We start from the raw sequence: 21,626 nt of genomic DNA on the forward strand, positions 1-21,626 counted from the left end.
TTTTTGGGTATTTTAAGTGCATTTTAGCCCATTTAATGGAATTTTTCAGAATTTTGAGGTGGTTTTGGGGTTTTTAGGGAGTTTTTATGACATTTTAGCCCATTCAATGGAATTTGGGGATTCTGGGGTGTTTTTAGGGTATTTTAAGTGCATTTTAGACCATTTTAATGCGATTTTTTTCAGGATTTTGGGGTGTTTTTGGGGTTTTTAGGGTATTCTAAGTGCATTTTTAGCCCATTTAATGCCATTTTTCAGATTCTGGGGTGGTTTGGGGGTGTTTTGGGTATTCTAAGTGCATTTTTAGCCCATTTAATGCCATTTTTGGGATTTTGAGGTGTTTTTAGGGTATTCTAAGTGGATTTTTAGCCCATTTAATGTCATTTTTCCGGATTTTGGGGTGGTTTGGGGGTGTTTTGGGTTTTCTAAGTGCATTTTTAGCCCATTTAATGCCATTTTTCAGATTTTGGGGTGGTTTGGGGGTTTTTTGGGTATTCTAAGTGCATTTTTAGCCCATTTAATGCCATTTTTGGGATTTTGAGGTGTTTTTAGGGTATTCTAAGTGCATTTTTAGCCCATTTAATGCCATTTTTCCGGATTTTGGGGTGTTTTGAGGACATTTTAGCCCACTTAATGCCGTTTTTGGGATTTTGGGGTACCTGCAGGTCGCGGATCCGGATCCCCCAGCGCTGGCTCTGCTCCAGGGGGGGAGGGGCAGCAGGAGGGGCCCGGGGGTCCCCAAATCTCCGCAGCGCCAGCCCAGGGGGGAGGGGGCGGCCGCGCCCCGAACGCGGAATCGGGCGGGGGGGGCCCCCCCCAGGGTCACCCCGATTTCCTCCAGCCACGCCCAGGGGCGCCCCGAGACCGGGAACCAGGCCCGGCGCAGCAGGAACCTGCAAAAAAATCCCAAATGAACCCAAGAAAATGGAATCCCCGGTGCAAAAAACCTAAAAATCATGAAATAAACCCAAAAAACGGAATCCCCGGCCCGAAAAAACTAAAAATCCTGAAATAAACCCAAAAAATGTAATCCCCGGCCCGAAAAAAACTAAAAATCCAAAAATAAACCCCAAAAATGGAATCCCCGGCCCAAAAAACCTAAAAAATCCAAAATAAACCCAAAAAATGGAATCCCCAGCCCGAAAAACCTAAAAATCCCCAAATAAACCCAAAAAATGGAATCCCCGGCCCAAAAAACCTAAAAATCACGAAATAAACCCAAAAAATTGAATTCCTGCCCCAAAAACCCCAAAAATGAGAGATCTGCCCCAGAAATTGCCAAAAAATCCCAAAATAAACCCAAAAAATGGAATCCCCGGCCCAAAAAAACCTAAAAATCCCAAAATAAACCCAAAAAACGGAATCCCCGGCCCAAAAAACCTAAAAATCCCAAAATAAACCCAAAAAATGGAATCCCCGGCCCGAAAAAACTAAAAATCCCAAAATAAACCCAAAAAATGGAATCCCCGGCCCGAAAAAACTAAAAATCCCGAAATAAACCCAAAAAATGGAATCCCCGGCCCAAAAAACCTAAAAAACCCAAAATAAACCCAAAAAATGGAATTCGCAGCCCAAAAATCCTAAAAATGCTGAAATAAACCCAAAAAATGGAATCCCTGGCCCGAAAAACCTAAAAATCCCGAAATAAACCCAAAAAATGGAATTCCTGCCCCAAAAACCCCAAAAATGAGAGATCTGCCCCAAAAATCGCCAAAAAAATCCCAAAATGAACCCAAAAAATGGAATCCCCGGCCTGAAAAACCTAAAAATGCTGAAATAACCCCAAAAATTGGAATTCACAGGTCAAAAAACCTGAAAATGCCAAAATAACCCCAAAAATTCCATCCCTGCCCCAAAAATCCTAGAATAATCCCAAAATGATCCCAGAAATGAGAGCCCCACCTCAAAAACCCCCCAAAAAAACCAAAATCCCCCCAAAAACCCCAAATTCACCTCCCCCAAACCCAAAAAACCCCAAATCCCCCCAAAAAACCCCAAATTTGCCTCCCCCACCCCCAAAAAATCCCCAAAACCCCCCAAAAAACCCCAAATTCACTCACGTGATGTTCAGGGGCTCCCCAAAAACCTCAGGGTAGCGCAGAACCAACCTGGGGGGGAGAGGGTCAGGGGCACCCCAAAAACCCCAAAAAACACCCCAAAAACCACAAAAAACACCCCAAAAACCACCCCAAAAACCCCAAAATCACCAAAACCACCTCAAAACCTCCCAAAACCCAAAACATCAAAAACACCAAACCCCAAAAACCCCCAAAACCCCCCAAACCACCCCAAAAACCCCAAACCTTAAAACCCCCAAAAACCACACCCAAAACCACCCAAAAAACCCCAAAAACCACCCCAAAAACCACCCCAAAAAACTCCAAACCACCCCCAAAACCCCAAAACCCCCAAACCCCCAAAAACCTTCCAAAAACCACCCCAAATTTTCCCCAAATCTCCTCCAGGACCCCCCAAATTTGCCCCAAACCCGCCCAAATCCACCCCAAACCCCCCCAAATTTCCCCAAACCCCCTCTGGGACCCCCCCAAATCTCCTCCAGGACCCCCCAAATCCATCCCAAATCCCCCAAATTTCCCCCAAATCCACCCCAAACCCGCCCCAAACTCCCCCAAATTTCCCCAATCCCTCCAAATTTCCCCAGGACCCCCCCAAATTTCCCCCAAACCCCCCAAATTAACCCAAACCCCCCCCAAATTTGCTCCAAATCCCCCCAAATTTCCCCAAACCCCCTGAATTTCCCCAGGACCCCCCAAATCTGCCCCCAACCCCCCAAATCCACCCCAAATCCACCCCAAATTCCCCCAAACCCCCCAAATTCCCCCAAATCCCCCCAAATTCCCCGTCCCCCCGAATTTCCCCGTCCCCCCCGTGCTCACCGGGCCTCGTGGGGGCTCCAGGAGGAGCCCCCAAATCCACCCCAAACCCCCCAAATCTCCTCCAGGACCCCCCAAATCCCCCCAAACCCCCCAAATCCCCCCGTCCCCCGAATTCCCCCGTCCCCCCAAATCCCCCCGTCCCCCGAATTCCCCCGTCCCCCCGAATTCCCCAAACCCCCCAAATTCCCCCGTCCCCCCAAATCCCCCCGTCCCCCCGAATTCCCAGTCCCCTGAATTCCCTCGTCCCCCCGAATCCCCCCGTCCCCCCGAATTCCCCATCCCCCCGAATTCCCCGTCCCCCCGTGCTCACCGGGCCTCGTGGGGGTTCCAGGCGGAGCCCCCCAAATCCACGTCGGCGCCGGGCCCGAAGGTTTTTGGGGTGAGGTCCTGGGGGCGCCCCCCGAGCGTCACCGACAGGTTCCGGGCCCAGAGCAGGATTTTGGGGTCCCCCTGGGGGGGCCAGCGCAGGGGCGGCGCCTCCCCCTCCCCCCGGGCCAGCAGCGCCCGCCGGGGACCCCCAAAATCCGGGGGGGAGGGCGGGCGGGGGGCCTGCGGGAGACGCCGGGATTAGGGAGGAAATTTGGGGGGAAAACACGAAATTTGGGGCGGAAAAACTGAAATTTGGGGGGAAAACATGAAATTTGGGGGGGAAAATGAAATTTGGGGGGAAATGTCAAAATTGGGGAGGAAAAACCCAAAATTTAGGGGGGAGGGTGGGTGGGGGTCCTGGGGGAGACACCAGAATTAGGGAGGAAATATGAAATTTGGGGGGGGAAAAACGAAATTTGGGGGGGAAAAACTGAAATTTGGGGGGGAAATGACAAAATTGGGGAGGAAAAACCCAAAATTAGTGGGGGAGGGCGGGTGGGGGTCCTGGGGAGACGCCGGAATTAGGGAGGAAATGTGAAATTTGGGGGGAAAACTGAAATTTGGGGGGAAAAAACCGAAATTTGGGGGAAAACATGAAATTTGGGGGGAAAATGAAATTTGGGGGGGAAATGTCAAAATTGGGGAGGAAAAACCCAAAATTTAGGGGGAGGGTGGGTGGGGGTCCTGGGGGGAGACACCAGAATTAGGGAGGAAATATGAAATTTGGGGGGGGAAAAACGAAATTTGGGGGGGAAACACGAAATTTGGGGGAAACACGAAATTTGGGGGGGAAATGTCAAAATTGGGGAGGAAAAACCCAAAATTTAGGGGGGAGGGTGGGTGGGGGTCCTGGGGGAGACGCCGGAATTAGGGAGGAAATATGAAATTTGGGGGGGGGAAATGAAATTTGGGGGGAAACACGAAATTTGGGGGGGAAATGACAAAGTTAGGGAGGAAAAACCAAAATTCGGGAGGAAATGACAAAATGAGGGGAGAAATATGAAATTTGGGGGGGAAAAACTGAACTTTGGGGGGGAAATGTCAAAATTAGGGAGGAAAACCCAAAATTTGGGGAAGGGAAACTAAAAATTGGGAAAGGAAAAGGGAGGGGGAGGAACCTGGAGGGGTCACTCAGGGTCACTCAGGGTCACTCAGGGGTCAGGGGTCACTCAGGGTCACTCAGGGTCACTCAGGGGTCAGGGTTCACTCAGGGGTCAGGGGTCACTCAGGGGTCACTCAGGGGTCAGGGGTCACTCAGGGGTCAGGGGTCACTCAGGGGTCACTCAGGGGTCACTCAGGGGTCACTCAGGGGTCAGGGTCACTCAGGGTCACTCAGGGTCACTCAGGGGTCACTCAGGGGTCAGGGGTCACTCAGGGGTCAGGGTCACTCAGGGGTCACTCAGGGGTCAGGGGTCACTCAGGGGTCAGGGGTCACTCAGGGGTCACTCAGGGGTCAGGGTCACTCAGGGGTCACTCAGGGGTCACTCAGGGGTCAGGGGTCACTCAGGGGTCAGGGTCACTCAGGGGTCAGGGGTCACTCACCGCCGGCCGCTCTCCGCTCAGCAGCGCCGTGTACGGGATCCGCTCCTGCTGCAGCACCCGCAGCACCTCCCCCAGCACGGCGTCTGTGCCAAAAACGGCCAAAATTACCCCAAAATCACCCAAAATCACCCCAAAAACTGACCCCAAATTCACCCCAAATCCACCTCCTCCAGCACGGCGTCTGTGCCCCAAAATGACCCAAAATTACCCCAAAATTACCCCGAAATTCACCCCAAAAACTGATCCCAAAATTCACCCCAAATCCACCTCCCCCAGCACGGCGTCTGTGCCAAAAACGGCCAAAATTACCCCAAAATTACCCCAAAAACTGACCCCAAATTCACCCCAAATCCACCTCCTCCAGCACGGCGTCTGTGCCCCAAAATGACCCAAAATTACCCCAAAATTACCCCGAAATTCACCCCAAAAACTGATCCAAAATTCACCCCAAATCCACCTCCCCCAGCACGGCGTCTGTGCCAAAAATCACCCAAAATTACCCCAAAATCACCCCCAAATTCACCCCAAACTCACCCCAAATCCACCTCCCCCAGCACGGCGTCCGTGCCCCAAAATCACCCAAAATTACCCCAAAATCCAGCCCAAAATCAGCCCCAAGCTCACCCCAGTCCCTCCCATGTTCCCAATTTGGCTCCCAGTCCCTCCCAGTCCCTCCCAGTTTATCCCAGTTCCCTCCAGTTCCTCCCAGTCCCCCAGTTCCCCCCAGTTCCCCCCAGTTCCCCCCAGTCCCTCCCAGTCCCTCCCAGTCCCTCCCAGTTCCTCCCAGTCCCTCCCAGTTTCCCCCAGTTCCCCCCAGTCCCTCCCAGTTCCCTCCCAGTCTCTCCCAGTCCCTCCCAGTCCCTCCCAGTCTCTCCCAGTTCCTCCCAGTTCCCTCCCAGTTCCCTCCCAGTCCCCCCAGTCCCTCCCAGTCCCTCCCAGTTCCCTCCCAGTCCCTCCCAGTCCCTCCCAGTCCCTCCCAGTTCCCTCCCAGTCCCTCCCAGTCCCTCCCAGTTCCCCCCAGTCCCTCCAAGTCCCTCCCAGTCCCTCCCAGTTCCCTCCCAGTCCCTCCCAGTTCCCCCAGTCCCTCCCAGTCCCTCCCATCCCTCCCAGTCCCCCCAGTCCCCAGTCCCCCCCAATCCCTCCCAGTTCCCTCCCAGTCCCTCCCAGTCCCTCCCAGTTCCCCCTCCTCAGTCCTCCCAGTCCCTCACCGTTCCTGCTCAGCGCCTCTCTGGCTCCCATCAGGCTGGAGCTGGGGGGGGGAGGGGAGAGTCAGGGGGCCCGTGGGGTCACTCAGGGGTCAGGGGTCACTCAGGGGTCAGGGGTCACGCAGGGTCAGGGGTCACGCAGGGGTCAGGGGTCATGCAGGAGTCACTCTGGGCCACTCTGGGGTCACTTAGGGTCACTCAAGGTCACCGGGGTCACTCAGGGTCACTCCAAGGTCACTCAGAGGTCACTCAGGGGTCACTCAGGGGTCACTCAGCGGTCACTCAGAGGTCACTCAGAGGTCACTCAGGGTCACTCAGAGGTCACTCGGGGTCACTCCGGGGTCACTCCGGGGTCACTCCGGGGTCACCCTGGGGTCATCATTGGTCACTCGGGGTCACTCGGGGTCACTCCGGGGTCACTCAGGGGTCACCCTGGGGTCACTCATTGGTCACTCAGGGGTCACTCAGTGGTCAGTTGGTCACTCAGTGGTCACTCAGTGGTCACTCAGTGGTCACTCAGGGGTCACTCAGGGGTCACTCAGGGTCACCCTGGGGTCACTCACCGTCTGTGGGGCAGCCCCACGAGCAGCAGGCTGGGCTGGGGTCACTCAGGGGGTCACTCCCGTGGTCACTCCTGTGGTCACTCCCGTGGTCAGTCCCGTTGTCGCCCCCGTTGTCGCCCCCGGCTCCGTCCGGTTCAGCCTCAGCCCGGCCAGAGCCCCCCCGGGCAGCCGCAGGGGGGGAGGGGCGCCAGCAGGCGCTGCAGGGTCAGCGGCAGCGCGGCCGCGGCCGCTCCGGCCACCGCGGGCACGGTCAGCGAGGAGCCCGCCGAGCCCAGGGCGTCCTGGAAAACAGAAATCCCAAAAATCCCAAAAATGAGCCCAAATCCCACCGCGGGGACGGTCAGCGAGGAGCCCGCCGAGCCCAGGGCGTCCTGGAAAACAGAAACCCCAAAAATCCCAAAAGTGACCCCAAATCCCACCGCGGGGACGGTCAGCGAGGAGCCCGCCGAGCCCAGGGCGTCCTAAAAAACAGAAATCCCAAAAATCCCAAAAATGAGCCCAAATCCCACCGCGGGGACGGTCAGTGCTGACCCCGCTGACCCCAGGCGTCCTGGAAAACAGAAACCCCAAAAATCCCAAAAATGAGCCCAAATCCCACCGCGGGGACGGTCAGTGCTGACCCCGCTGACCCCAGGGCATCCTGGAACAGGAAAGTCCCAAAAATCCCAAAAATGAGCCCAAATCCCACCACAGGGATGGGCAGTGCTGACCCCGTTGACCCCAGGGCGTCCTGGAACAGGAAAATCCCAAAAATCCCAAAAATGAGCCCAAATCCCACCGGGGGGGATGGGCAGCGCTGATCCCGCCGAGCCCAGGGCGTCCTGGAAAACAGAAATCCCAAAAATCCCAAAAGTGACCCCAAATCCCACCGCGGGATGGGCAGCGCTGACCCCAAGGAACCCCGGAACAGAAAAATCCCAAAAATTCTGAAATGACCCCAAAAAAACCCCAAAATGACCCCAAAAAAGCGGAAACCCCAATCGCCCCTCCCCCACCCCTCTGCCCTCCCCCACTGCCCCTCCCATCGCCCCTCCCCCACCCCACTGCCCCTCCCCCATGGCCCCTCCCCATGGCCCCTCCCCCATTGGCCCCTCCCCCATGGCCCCTCCCCCATTTCCCCTCCCCCATTTCCCCTCCCCCACCCCACTGCCCCTCCCCCTTGGCCCCTCCCCCACTGACCCCTCCCCCTCAGCCCCTCCCTTTCTCCTCCTCCATTAGCCCCTCCCCCCTCCATGAGCCCCTCCCCCATTGCTCCCCCTCATTGGCCCCTCCCCTTCCCCATTAACCCCTCCCCCACTGCATTGACCCCTCCCCTTCTCCTCCTCGCCACAGCCCCTCCCCCTCCCCATGGCCCCTCCCCTTCCCCAGCCCCTCCCCCTTTGCCTCTCCCCCTCCCCATGGCCCCTCCCTCTGGCCCCTCCCCCTCCCCATGGCCCCTCCCTCTGGCCCCTCCCCCTCCCCATGGCCCCTCCCCATGGCCCCTCCCCTCGCCCCTCCCCCTCCCTCTGGCCCCTCCCCCTCGCCCCTCCCCATGGCCCCTCCCCTCCCCATGGCCCCTCCCATCGCCCCTCCCCCTCCCCATGGCCCCTCCCCCTCCCCATGGCCCCTCCCCATGGCCCCTCCCCCTCCCCATGGCCCCTCCCATGTCCCCTCCCCCTCCCCATGGCCCCTCCCTCTCGCCCCTCCCCCTCCCCATGGCCCCTCCCCCATGGACCCTCCCTCTGGCCCCTCCCCCTCGCCCCTCCCCATGGCCCCTCCCCATGGCCCCTCCCCCTCCCCAGCCCCTCCCCCACCTGCAGCCTGGGGAAGGCCCCTCCGGCCCCTCCGGCCCCTCCGGCTCCGCTGGCTCCGAACGCCGTGAAATCCTCCAGGGACAGCTGGGGGCGGGGCCAGAGCCTCAGGGGGCGGGGCCAGAGCATCGGGGGGCGGGGCCAGAGCATCGGGGGGCGGGGCCAGAGCCTCAGGGGGCGGGGCCAGAGCCTCAGGGGGCGGGGCCAGAGCATCGGGGGCGGGGCCAGAGCCTCAGGGGGCGGGGCCAGAGCATCGGGGGGCGGGGCCAGAGCCTCAGGGGGCGGGGCCAGAGCCTCAGGGGGCGGGGCCAGAGCATCAGGGGGCGGGGCCAGAGCCTCAGGGGGCGGGCCCAGAGCATCAGGGGGCGGGGCCGGATCATCAGGGGGCGGGGCCAGAGCCTCAGGGGGCAGGGCCAGCGCCTCAGGGAGCGGGGCCAGCGCATCGGGGGCGGGGCCAGAGCCTCGGGGGCGGGGCAAGAGCCTCAGGGGCGGGGCCAGAGCCTCAGGGGCGGGGCCAGAGCCTCAGGGGCGGGGCCAGAGCCTTCAGGGGCGGGGCCAGAGCCTCAGGGGGCGGGGGCAGAGCATCAGGGGCGGGGCCAGAGCCTCAGGGGGCGGGGCCAGCGCCTCAGGGGGCGGGGCCAGCGCATCGGGGGCGGGGCCAGAGCCTCAGGGGCGGGGCCAGAGCATCAGGGGCGGGGCCAGAGCCTCGGGGGCGGGGCCAGAGCCTCAGGGGCGGGGCCAGAGCATCGGGGGGCGGGGCCAGAGCCTCGGGGGCGGGGCCAGAGCCTCGGGGGCGGGGCCAGAGCCTCAGGGGCGGGGCCAGAGCATCGGGGGGCGGGGCCAGAGCCTCGGGGGCGGGGCCAGTAAATTATTTCAGAATATTTTTAGGGATGTTTTGGGATATTTTGGGGGATATTTTGTGATATTTTTATGGATATTTTTGAGGTCATTTCGAGGTATTTTTATGGATATTTACTGAGATATTTGGGGATACTTTTATGGATATTTTTAGGAATATTTCAGGGTATTTTTATGGATATTTATGTATATTTTTGGGGGTATTTCTCAATATTTTTATGTATATTTTTGGGGATCTTTCTAGATATTTTTATGTATATTTTCGGGATATTTCAGGATATTTTTATGGATGTTTTTGGGGATATTTTTATGGATATTTTTGGGAATATTTCAGGGTATTTTTATCGATATTTTTGGAGATGTTTCAGGATATTTTTATGGATATTTTTAGGGTTAGTTTGGGATATTTTTGGGGACATTTCAGGATATTTTCAGGATATTTTTGTGGTTATTTTAGAGTTATTTTGGGATATTTCTGGGGATAGTTTAGGATTATTTTGGGATATTTTTGTGGATATTTCAGGGTTACTTTGGGATGTTTTTGGGGCTGTTTCGGGGGTTTTGGGGCTGACCTGGTCCTGCAGGAAGAGCAGCACCGTGCGCGGGCCCCGGCGCAGCCCCGGCTCCAGCAGCTGCTGCAGCTCCGGCTCCGACAGCGCCCGGCCCGCGGGGAGGGGCTGGGGGGGCCACAGCGACCTGGGACCCCAAAATCAGCCAGGGACCCCAAAATTATCCACAGGGACCCCAAAATTATCCACAGGGACCCCAAAATCAGCCAGGGAACCCAGATTTATCCACAGGGACCCCAAAACCAGCCAGGGACCCCCAAAACCAGCCAGGGAACCCAAATTTATCCATACGGATCCAAAATCAGCCAGGGAACCCAAATTTATCCACAGGGACCCAAAAATCAGCCATAGGCCCCCAAAACCTCCTCAAATCCCCGCAAATCTCCCAAAAAAGCCCCAAATTCCCCCCAAAAGACCCCTGAGACCCCCCCCAAACACCCCCGAGGACTCTCATCCCCCCAAACCCCCTCAAAACTCCCCCAAAAAAGCCCCAAATTCCCCCAAAAAGGGCCCAAGTTCCCCATAAAAGACCCCAAATCTCCCCAGGCTGCCCTGCGGGATTTTTGTGAGACCCCTCAGCGCCCCCAAACCCCCTCAGCTCCCCAAAATCCCCCCCAGACCCCCCGAAATCCCCCTCAGAGCCCCCAAAATACCCCCCGGAGCCGCCAGACGCCCCAAAATCCTCCTCAGACCCCCTCAAATCTCCCTCAGACCCCCAAAATCCTCCCCAGATCCCTCAAAATCCCCACCAGATCCCCCAGACCCCCCGAAATCCCCCCCAGACCCCCCGAAATCCCCCCCAAACCACTAAAATCCCCCCCAGACCCCGCCAAACACCCCGAAATCCCCCCCAGACCCCCTCAAATCCCCCCCAAACCCCCTCAAATCTCCCTCAGACCCCCCAACATCCCCCTCGAACCCCCCGCAATCCCCCCAAGTCCCCCTCGAACCCCCTGCAACCCGCCCCAAACCCCCAAAATCCCCCCCAAATCTCCCTCAGACCCCCCAACATCCCCCTCGAACCCCCCCAAATTCCCCCCAAACCCCCAAAATCCCCCCCAAACCCCCCAAATCCCCCCCAAATCCCCCCAAACCCCCCAAAATCCCCCCCAAACCCCCCCAAATCCCCCTCAGGGCCCGGCCCGGGCCCGCTCGCACCTCTCGGTGCTCCAGACGAGCAGCGGGAGCCGCGGGGCCGCCGCCAGCGCCGGGCCCGGCCCGAGCGCGGCCAAAGCCCCGAGCAGGGCCCAGAGCGCGGCCGCCATCTTGGAGCGGCCCCTCAGGGATGGCCACGCCCCTTAGCGCGGGAGGCCACGCCCCTTAGCGCGGGAGGCCACGCCCCCTCCGCATTGGACGCTGCGCTTTGGCGCAATAGGCCACGCCCCCTTCTCTGCAGTGACCACGCCCCCTCAGCACCGCCCACAGCGCGGCCGCCATCTTGGAGCGCTCCCCTCAGGGATGGCCACGCCCCCTCGGCAGAGACCACGCCCCCCCGCGGTGCACACGGCACTCTGGCGGAAGAGGCCACGCCCCCTCCTCAGCGTTGGTCACGCCCCCTCTCTGCGGTGGCCACGCCCCCCGTCCTAAAATCCCCTCAGAGATCTCCAAAAATCCCAAAAAATTCCTACAGGGAACCTCAAAATCCCCTCAGAGATCCCAAAAATCCTAAAAATTCCTTCAGGGAACCTCAAAATCCACTCAGAGATCCCAAAAATCCTAAAAATTCCTTCAGGGAACCTCAAAATCCACTCAGAGATCCCAAAAATCCTAAAAATTCCTTCAGGGAACCTCAAAATCCCCTCAGAGATCCCAAAAATCCCAAAAAATTCCTTCAGGGAACCTCAAAATCCCCTCAGAGATCCCAAAAATCCTAAAAATTCCTTCAGGGAACCCCAAAATCCCCTCAGAGATCCCAAAAATCCCAAAAAATTCCTCCAGGGAACCCCAAAATCCCCTCAGGGACTCCAAAATTCCCCCAGAGACCCCAAAATCCACTTAGGAACCCCAAAATCCCCTCAGAGAACACAAAAAAAATCCCCTCAGAGAGCCCCAAAATCCCAAAAAATTTCTCCAAGGAACCCCAAAATCCCCTCAGAGATCTCCAAAAATCCCAGAAGTTCCTTCAGGGAACCCCAAAATCCCCTCAGGGACCCCAAAATTCCCCCAGAGACCCCAAAATCCCCTCAGGGAGCCCCAAAATACCAAAAAATTCCTTCAGGGAAACCCAAAATCCCCTCAGAGAACCCCAAAAAATCTTCTCAGGGAGCCCCAAAATCCCAAAAATTCCTTCAGGGAACCCCAAAATCGCCTCAGAGAGCCCCAAAATCCCAAAAATTCGTTCAGAGAAACAGAAAATCCCCAAAATCCCCTCAGAGAACCCCAAAAAATCCTCTCAGAGAGCCCCAAAATCCCAAAAATTCCTTCAGAGAAACACAAAATCCCCTCAGGGAACCCCAAAATCCCAAAAATTCCTTCAGGGACCCCAAAATCCCCTCATGGATCCCAAAATTCCCCTCAGGGACCCCAAAATTCCCCTCAGGGACCCCAAAAACCCCACAGAATTCCCAATTTCCCAGGAACTGCAACTTCCGGCTCATTTTTCTCCCAAAAATTCCATTTTTGGGTCGTTTATTGAGGATTTTGCTGAAATCCAAGTGCAAAAACCAGAACGGGCTGGGGCCATACTGGGAGCACTGGGACCATTCCCAGTTCCATATTGGGAGCACCGGGCCCATTCCCAGTTCCATACTGGGAGCACGGGAACCATCCCAGTTCCATACTGGGAGCACCGGGCCCATTCCCAGTTCCATACTGGGAGCACCGGGCCCATTCCCAGTTCCATACTGGGAGCACTGGGACCATTCCCAGTTCCATACTGGGAGCACCGGGCCCATTCCAGTTCCATACTGGGAGCACTGGGCCCATTCCCAGTTCCATACTGGGAGCACTGGGCCTATCCCAGTTCCATACTGGGAGCACTGGGACCATCCCAGTTCCATACTGGGAGCACTGGTCTCTCAGGGCTCCCCAGTCCCATTCCCAGTGCTCCCAGTCCCGTTCCCAGTGCTCCCAGTTCCATTCCCAGTTCCATACTGGGAGCACTGGTCTCTCAGGGCTCCCCAGTCTCGTTCCCAGTGCTCCCAGTCCCGTTCCCAGTGCTCCCAGTTCCATACTGGTCCCCGTCGCCGTCCCCGTCCCTCACCAGCAGCACCGGCCCCAGGCCCTCGGTCAGAACCTCCAGGAACTCCAGGTCTGCGCCGTCAAGGGCCACCAGTGACACCAGTATGGACCAGTATGGACCAGTATGGACCAGTATGGACCAGTGACCCCCAGGGACCTCCCAGAGACCTCCCAGTACCCACCAGTTACAACCAGTGACCTTCCAGGGACTTCCCAGTAACACCAGTAACAACCAGTACCCACCAGTGCCCTCCCAGTAACCCCCAGTGACCTCCCAGTACCCACCAGTGCCCTCCCAGTAACCACCAGTACCCACCAGTAACCCCCAGGGGCCTCCCAGTAACCCCCAGTGACCTCCCAGTAACCTCCCAGTTACCTGCCAGTAACCTCCCAGTAACCTCCCAGTAACCTCCCAGGAACACCAGCATGGACCAGTAACCTCCCAGTGACCTCCCAGTGACCTCCCAGTAACACCAGTGCCCTCCCAGTAACCACCAGTAACACCCAGTGACCTCCCAGTTACCTGCCAGTAACCTCCCAGTAACACCAGTATGGACCAGTAACCTCCCAGTGACCACCAGTGACGTCCCAGTAACCCCCAGTGCCCTCCCAGTAACCACCAGTAACACCAGTGACCTCCCAGTGACCTCCCAGTAACTTCCCAGTACCCACCAGTGACCTCCCAGTAACCACCAGTACCCACCAGTAACCCCCAGGGGCCTCCCAGTAACCACCAGTGACCTCCCAGTTTCCCCCATTTCCAACTTTCCCATTTTTCCCGTTTTTCCCAAATTCCCGGTTTTTCACCCCAAATTTCGGATACAGCTCTCCACGGGCCGGGTTCCCCATTCCCATTTTTCCCATTTTTCCCGTTTTTCCCAAATTCCCGGTTTTTCACCCCAAATTTCGGATACAGCTCTCCACGGGCCGGGTTCCCATTTTTTCCCATTTTTCCCGTTTTTCCCAAATTCCCGGTTTTTCACCCCAAATTTCGGATACAGCTCTCCACGGGCCGGGTTCCCCATTCCCATTTTCCCCGTTTTTCCCAAATTCCCGGTTTTTCACCCCAAATTTCGGATACAGCTCTCCACGGGCCGGGTTCCCCATTCCCATTTTTCCCATTTTTCCCGTTTTTCCCAAATTCCCGGTTTTTCACCCCAAATTTCGGATACAGCTCTCCACGGGCCGGGTTCCCCATTCCCATTTTTCCCATTTTTCCCAAATTCCCGGTTTTTCACCCCAAATTTCGGATACAGCTCTCCATGGGCCGGCGCGGCCGGGCCGGGGGTGGGGGGGGCAGGTCCAGCAGCACCAGCCCCGCCCCCCCGAGCGCGCCAAGATGGCGGCGTTGAGGCGCTCGGCCGCGTGCATGCGCCGCACGTTGGCCCTGGAAAACCAGTACAGACCAGTATGGACCAGTACAAACCAGTACAAACCAGTACAGACTGATATAGACCAGTGTATACCAGTATAGACTGATATAAATCAGTATGAACCAGTATAAACCAGTATAGACCAGTATGAACCAGTATAGACCAGTATGAACCAGTATAGACCAGTATAGACCAGTATGAACCAGTATAGACCAGTATGGACCAGTACAAACCAGTACAAACCAGTACAGACTGATATAGACCAGTATATACTAGTACAGACCGATATAAATCAGTATGAACCATTATAAACCAGTATAGACCAGTATGAACCAGTATAGACCAGTATAGACCAGTATAGACCGATATAAATCAGTATGAACCAGTATAGACCAGTATAGACCAGTATAGACCGATATAAATCAGTATGAACCAGTATAAACCAGTATAGACCAGTATAGACCAGTATAAACCAGTATAGACTGATATAAATCAGTATAAACCAGTATAGACCAGTATAGACCAGTATGAACCAGTATAGACCAGTATAGACCAGTATATACCAGTATAGACTGATATAAATCAGTATGAACCAGTATAAACCAGTATAGACCAGTATAAACCAGTATGAACCAGTATAAACCAGTATGGACCAGTATGAACCAGTATGAACCAGTATAAACCAGTATAGACCAGTATAGACCAGTATAAACCAGTATATACCAGTATAGACTGATATAAATCAGTATGAACCAGTATAAACCAGTATAGACCAGTATAGACCAGTATAAACCAGTATGAACCATTATAAACCAGTACGGACCAGCCCCCCCCAAGCGCCAAGATGGCGGCATTGAGGCGCTCGGCCGCGTGCATGTGCCGCAGGTTGCCGCTGAAACCAGTAAAAACCAGTATGGGCCAGTATAGACTGATAGATACCAGTATAAACCAGTATAGGCCAGTATAAACCAGTATGGATTCTTATATACCAGTATAAACCAGTATAAACCAGTATAGACCAGTAACCACCACTGTCCCCTTTCAGCCTCCCAGTCCCTCCCAGTATAAACCAGTTCCCCCCCAGTTCCCTCCCAGTTCCCTCCCAGTCCCTCCCAGTTTGTCCCAGTCCCTCCCAGTCCCCCCAGTCCCCCCCAGTCCCTCCCAGTATAAACCAGTTCCCTCCCAGTTCCCTCCCAGTCCCCCCCAGTTCCCTCCCAGTTCCCTCCCAGTATAAACCAGTTCCCTCCCAGTTCCCTTCCAGTCCCTCCCAGTTCCCCCCAATCCATTCCCAGTTCCCTCCCAGTCCCTCCCAGTTCCTCCCAGTTCCCTCCCAGTCCCCCCCAGTCCCTCCCAGTCCCTCCCAGTTTGTCCCAGTCCCTCCCAGTCCCTCCCAGTTCCCTCCCAGTTCCCTCCCAGTCCCCCCCAGTATAAACCAGTTGCACTCACGGGCTGGGCCCCCGCCGGGGCTCCCCTCCCCCCCCCTCCTCCTCCTCGGCGCTGGGCGGCTGCGAGGGGGCGGGGCCTCCCTGTGACGTCATCGGGGAGGGGAAGTGACGTCACGGGGCGGCTCCGCCTCCTCGGGTGATGACGTCACAGGGGTTGGGATTACGTCACGGGAAGGGGCCGTGACGTCACGGGGTGATGATGTCACAGGCGTGTGGTGATGTCACAAGGGTTGGGATGACATCATGGAGAGGGGTGATGACGTCACGAGGAAGTTGATGATGTTACAAGGATGTTGATGACGTCATGGGGACTATGATGTCACAGGGGTGGTGATGATGTCACTGGAGGGGTGATGATGTCATAGGGAGGGGATGAAGACGTCACAGGGGTGATGATGTCACATGGGGCAATGACGTCACAGGGAGGGTGATGACATCACAGGGAGGATTGATGAATGGGGCAATGACGTCACATGGGGTTCATGACATCACAGGGAGGTTGATGATGTCACTTGGGGTGGTGACATCACGGGGAGGGTTGATGATATCACAGGGAGGGGCGATGATGTCACAGGGTTGATGATGTCACGGGGCGGGTTGAAGACGTCACAGGAAGGGGCGATGATGTCACAGGGCGGGACGATGACGTCACAGGGGCTATGACATCACGGGGGGCGATGACGTCACCTGGGCGCGGCGCAGCTGCCGCAGCATCTGCGAGCGCTGCTCCATCATCAGCGTCCGCTCGTACGTGTACTCAGAGACCGCCGAGTCGTGCTGCCGCACCAGTACAAACCAGTGTAAGCCAGTACGGACCGGTACAGACCAGTGTAAACCAGTACGGACCGGTACAGACCAGTGTAAACCAGTACGGACCGGTACAGACCAGTACGGACCAGTGCAAACCAGTGTAAGCCAGTACGGACCGGTACAGACCAGTACGGACCAGTACAAACCAGTGTAAGCCAGTACGGACCGGTACAGACCAGTACGGACCAGTACAAACCAGTGTAAGCCAGTACGGACCGGTACCGACCAGTGTAAACCAGTATGGACCAGTACAGACCAGTACGGACCAGTGTAAACCAGTACGGACCGGTGTAAACCAGTACAGACCAGTACGGACCAGTACAAACCAGTGTAAACCAGTATGGACCAGTACAGACCAGTACGGACCAGTGTAAACCAGTATGGACCAGTACAGACCAGTACGGACCAGTGTAAACCAGTATGGACCAGTACAGACCAGTATAAACCAGTATGGACCAGTACAGACCAGTGTAAACCAGTACAGACCGGTGTAAACCAGTACAGACCAGTACGGACCAGTGTAAACCAGTGTAAACCAGTACGGACCAGTACAGACCAATACAGACCAGTACGGACCAGTATAAACCAGTATGGACCGGTGTAAACCAGTACAGACCGGTGTAAACCAGTACGGACCAGTACGTACCAGTATAAACCAGTACAGACCAGTATGGACCAGTGCACGCCCACCCGGGTGTGCCCAGCTGTGTTTTTGGCACTCCAGCTGTGCCCAGCTGTGGTTTTGGTGCTCCAGCTGTGCCCAGCTGTGCCCAGTTGTGTTTTTGGGTATCCCAGCTGTGCCCAGCTGTGCCCAGCTGTGTTTTTGGCACTCCAGCTGTGCCCAGCTGTGATTTTGGGTATCCCAGCTGTGCCCAGCTGTGCCCAGCTGTGTTTTTTGGCACTCCAGCTGTGCCCAGTTGTGTTTTTGGGTATCCCAGCTGTGCCCAGTTGTGTTTTTTGGCACTCCAGCTGTGCCCAGTTGTGTTTTTGGCACTCCAGCTGTGCCCAGCTGTGATTTTGGGTATCCAAGCTGTGCCCAGCTGTGTTTTTTGGCACTCCAGCTGTGCCCAGTTGTGTTTTTGGCACTCCAGCTGTGCCCAGCTGTGTTTTTGGGTATCCCAGCTGTGCCCAGCTGTGCCCAGCTGTGTTTTTGGCACTCCAGCTGTGCCCAGCTGTGTTTTTTGGCACTCCAGCTGGGCCCAGCTGTGGTTTTGGGTATCCCAGCTGTGCCCAGCTGTGCCCAGCTGTGTTTTTGGGTATCCCAGCTGTGCCCAGCTGTGTTTTTGGCACTCCAGCTGTGCCCAGTTGTGTTTTTGGGTATCCCAGCTGTGCCCAGCTGTGTTTTTTGGCACTCCAGCTGTGCCCAGTTGTGTTTTTGGCACTCCAGCTGTGCCCAGCTGTGGTTTTGGTGCTCCAGCTGTGCCCAGCTGTGCCCAGTTGTGTTTTTGGGTATCCCAGCTGTGCCCAGCTGTGCCCAGTTGTGTTTTTTGGCACTCCAGCTGTGCCCAGCTGTGTTTTTGGGTATCCCAGCTGTGCCCAGCTGTGCCCAGCTGTGTTTTTGGCGCCCCAGCTGTGCCACTCACCAGCTCCACCACGTGCACCTGGGCGGGCAGCGCCCGGCGCCGCGCCAGCGCCTCCAGCAGGCGCCGCAGCCGCTCGCTGTTGTCCTCCAGCAGCGCCACCGTGAACAGGCGCAGCGGGCACCCGCGCCAGGCCTGGCCACGCGCCGGGGAGACCCAAAATCACCGAAATTCACCCCAAAATTCACCCCAAATTTCACCCCAAATTCACCCCAAAAATCCCCCAGGAACAGGCGCAGCGGGCACCCGCGCCAGGCCTGGCCACGAACCGGGGAGACACCAAAATCACCGAAATTCACCCCAAAATTCACCCCAAAATTCACCAAAAAAATCCCCCCAAAATTGCCCATTTCCAGAGGCCCCGCCCCGTTCCCGATGCCCCGCCCCATTTCCCACAGGCCCCGCCCCTTTTCCCTCAAGCCCCGCCTCATTTCCCTCAGACCCCGCCCCATTTCTTGCAACCACGCCCATTTTTCCTCAAGCCCCGCCCCTTTCCCCTCAAGCCCCGCCCCATTTCTTGCAACCCCGCCCATTTTTCCTCAAGCCCCGCCCATTTCCACTCAATCCCCGCCCCATTCCCCTCAAGCCCCGCCCCATTTCCTGACGCCCCGCTCATTTTTCTTCAAGCCCCGCCCCATTTCTTTCAGCCCCTCCCAATTTCCCTCAAGCCCCGCCCTTTTCCCCTCAAGTCCTGCCATTTCCCGAAGCCCCGCCCCATTTCCATCAAACCCCGCCCCTTTTCCCTCAAGCCCCGCCCCTTTCCCTCATGCCCTGTCCTTTTCCCCGAGCCCAGCCCCATTTCTTGCAGCCCCGCCCCATTTCTTGCAGCCCCGCCCCTTTCTCGAAGCCCCTCCCCGTATCTCTCAAGCCCCGCCCCCTCTACCTCAAGCCCTGTCCCTTTGCTCCAAGCCCCGCCCCTTTCCTCAAGCTCCGCCCCATTTCTTGCACTCCCGCCCCTTTCCTCAAGCCCCGCCCCTATCCCAAGCCCCGCCCATTTCCCCATCAAGCCCCGCCCCATTTCTTGCAGCCCCGCCCCTTTCCCCAAGCCACGCCCCTTTCCACAAGCCCCGCCCCATTTCTTTTAGCCCCGCCCATTTCCCCATCAAGCCCCGCCCCATTTCTTGCAGCCCCGCCCCTTTCCTTAAGCCCCGCCCCATCCCAAGCCCCGCCCATTTCCCCATCAAGCCCCGCCCCTTTCCCCAGGCCCCGCCCATTTCCCCATCAAGCCCCGCCTCATTTCTTGAAGTCCCGCCCCTTTCTCCAAGCCCTGCTCCTTTCCTCAAGCACCACCCCTTCCCAAACCACGCCCTTTTTCCCGAGCCCCGCCTGTTTCCCCTTCAAGCCCCGCCCCTTTCACCAAGTCCCGCCAATTTCCCCATCAAGCCCCACCCCTTTCCCCAGGCCCCGCCCATTTCCCCACCAAGCCCCGCCCATTTCCCCCCAAGCCCCGCCCCTTTCCCCAGACCCCGCCCATTTCCCCACCAAGCCCCGCCCATTTCCCCAGGCCCCGCCCATTTCTCCAGGCCCCGCCCATTTCCCCATCAAGCTCCACCCATTTCCCATCAAGCCCCGCCCCTTTCCCAAAGCCCCGCCCCTTCCCCAGGCCCCGCCCCTTTCCCCGTACCGGGTGCTGGCGCAGCAGCAGCGGCAGCAGCGTCAGGAGGCGCCCGGTGCCGACCACCCACCAGACATCCAGGGAGGCCCCCGGGGCCGCCCCGGGCGGGGCCACCCCCGGTGGGGACAGCCCCGGGACAACCCCCGGGACAACCCCCGGGGACAGCCCCGGCACCGCCCCGCCCTTGGACACCAGCAGAGCCCGGCCCGCCGAGCCCGCGGCCCGCAGCAGCTCTGGGGACAGAGGGACAGAGGGACAGGGACAGAGGGACAGGGACAGAGGGACAGGGACAGAGGGACAGAGGAGACAGGGACAGGGGGATAGGGGGACAGGGACAGAGGGACAGGGACAGGGGGACAGGGACAGAGGGACAGAGGGACAGGGGGAGAGGGACAGAGGGACAGGGGGACAGGGGGACAGAGGAGACAGGGACAGGGACAGAGAGACAGAGGGACACAGGGACAGAGGGACAGAGAGACAGAGGGACAGGGGGACAGAGGAGACAGGGACAGGGGGACAGGGACAGGGGGACACGGGGACAGGGACAGAGGGACAGGGACAGGGGGACAGGGACAGGGGGACAGAGGGGACAGGGACAGAGGGACAGGGACAGAGGGACAGAGGGACAGGGACAGAGGAACAGGGACAGAGGGACACCACAATGTCCCCAATGGCACCTGTGTCCCCAATGTCCCCTGAGTGTCCCCGCTGTCCCAAATGTCCCCAACATCCCCAATGTCCCCAATCCCCCAATGGCCCTGAAGTCCCCAAGGCCCGCAATGTCCCCAAATGTTCCCAATGTCTCTAATGCTCCCAGTGTCCTCATTGTCCCCAACGTCCCCACTGTCCCCAACGTCCCCAATGTCCCCATTGTCCCCAACATCCCCATTGTCCCCAACGTCCCCAATCCCCCCAATGTCCCCATTGCCCCCAATGTTCCCAATGTTCCCAATGTCCCCGATGTCCCCATTGTCCCCAACGTCCCCGATGTCCCCATTGACCCCAATATCCCCGATGTCCCCACTGTCCCCGATGTCCCCGAAGTCCCCAATGTCCCCATTGTCCCCAATGTCCCCACTGTCCCCGATGTCCCCATTGTCCCCAATGTCCCCAATGACCCAAATGACCCCGTTGTCCCCATTGACCCCAACGTCCCCGATGTCCCCACTGTCCCCACTGTCCCCGATGTCCCCGTTGTCCCGTACCCACGAACTCCCGCGCTGTCTCGCCGGGGTCCGCCCGCCGCCGCCATTGGCGGGGCCAGCCCAGCAGGACGGCGTTGGGGCGGAGCGCGCCCAGCCCCGCCCCCTGCACGAGCGCCGCCAGCCCCGCCCCCCGCTCTGACGTCACCAGCACCTGCACGAAGCCGCGCGCGCCGGCGCGGGAGAGCGCCCCCCGCAGGGCCTGGGGGGAATGACAACGGGAGTGACACGGGGACAGTGACACGGGGACAGTGACAGTGACAGTGACACGGGGACAGTGACACGGGGACAGTGACAGTGACAGTGACACGGTGACAGTGACATGGGGACAGTGACCGTGACAGTGACATGGGAACAGTGACACGGGGACAGTGACAGTGACAGTGACACGGTGACAGTGACACGGGGACAGCGACAGTGACACGGGGACAGTGACACAGGGACAGTGACAGTGACAGTGACACAGGGACAGTGACACAGGGACAGTGACAGTGACACAGGGACAGTGCCCCCCGCAGGGCCTGGGGGGAATGACAACGGGAGTGACACGGGGACAGCGACACAGGGACAGTGACACGGGGACAGTGACAGTGACACGGGGACAGTGACACAGGGACAGTGACAGTGACAG

General features: G+C 57.8%; 1 protein-coding gene and 2 long non-coding RNA genes across 3 annotated transcripts; all 3 read right to left on the reverse strand.

Moving 5' to 3' along the window:
* Window positions 1–794: 794 nt before the first annotated feature.
* Window positions 795–3,343, reverse strand: LOC144247956 (uncharacterized). The gene is made up of 3 exons (XR_013341397.1): window positions 3,205–3,343; window positions 2,058–2,105; window positions 795–890 (listed from the first exon to the last, which is right to left on the reverse strand). It is a non-coding gene; the product is annotated as an uncharacterized LOC144247956 (long non-coding RNA).
* A 1,479-nt stretch (window positions 3,344–4,822) lies between these two features.
* LOC144247915 (V-type proton ATPase subunit S1-like) lies at window positions 4,823–11,104 on the reverse strand. The gene is made up of 6 exons (XM_077789610.1): window positions 10,949–11,104; window positions 9,794–9,917; window positions 8,367–8,450; window positions 6,574–6,854; window positions 6,014–6,054; window positions 4,823–4,888 (listed from the first exon to the last, which is right to left on the reverse strand). The coding sequence occupies exons 1-4, from the start codon at window positions 11,053–11,055 to the stop codon at window positions 6,714–6,716; spliced, it is 456 nt and encodes a 151-aa protein (XP_077645736.1). The 5' UTR covers window positions 11,056–11,104; the 3' UTR covers window positions 4,823–4,888; window positions 6,014–6,054; window positions 6,574–6,713.
* Window positions 11,105–12,383: 1,279 nt separating this feature from the next.
* LOC116184744 (uncharacterized) lies at window positions 12,384–14,370 on the reverse strand. Its single transcript, XR_013341378.1, has 2 exons — window positions 14,225–14,370; window positions 12,384–13,042 (listed from the first exon to the last, which is right to left on the reverse strand). It is a non-coding gene; the product is annotated as an uncharacterized LOC116184744 (long non-coding RNA).
* Window positions 14,371–21,626: the final 7,256 nt, after the last annotated feature.

Source organism: Lonchura striata, chromosome 36 (genome assembly GCF_046129695.1).
Source record: "Lonchura striata isolate bLonStr1 chromosome 36, bLonStr1.mat, whole genome shotgun sequence".
NCBI lineage: Eukaryota > Metazoa > Chordata > Aves > Passeriformes > Estrildidae > Lonchura > Lonchura striata.

Coding starts and splice junctions, on each gene's coding strand:
- LOC144247915 (XM_077789610.1), bottom strand. CDS start 11,055: ATGGCGGCCGCGCTCTGGGCCCTGCTCGGGGCTTTGGCCGCGCTCGGG. Junction 9,918..10,948: donor CTCGTCTGGAGCACCGAGAG/GTGCGAGCGGGC, acceptor TTGGGGTCCCAG/GTCGCTGTGGCCCCCCCAGC. Junction 8,451..9,793: donor TGCTCTTCCTGCAGGACCAG/GTCAGCCCCAAA, acceptor CCCCGCCCCCAG/CTGTCCCTGGAGGATTTCAC.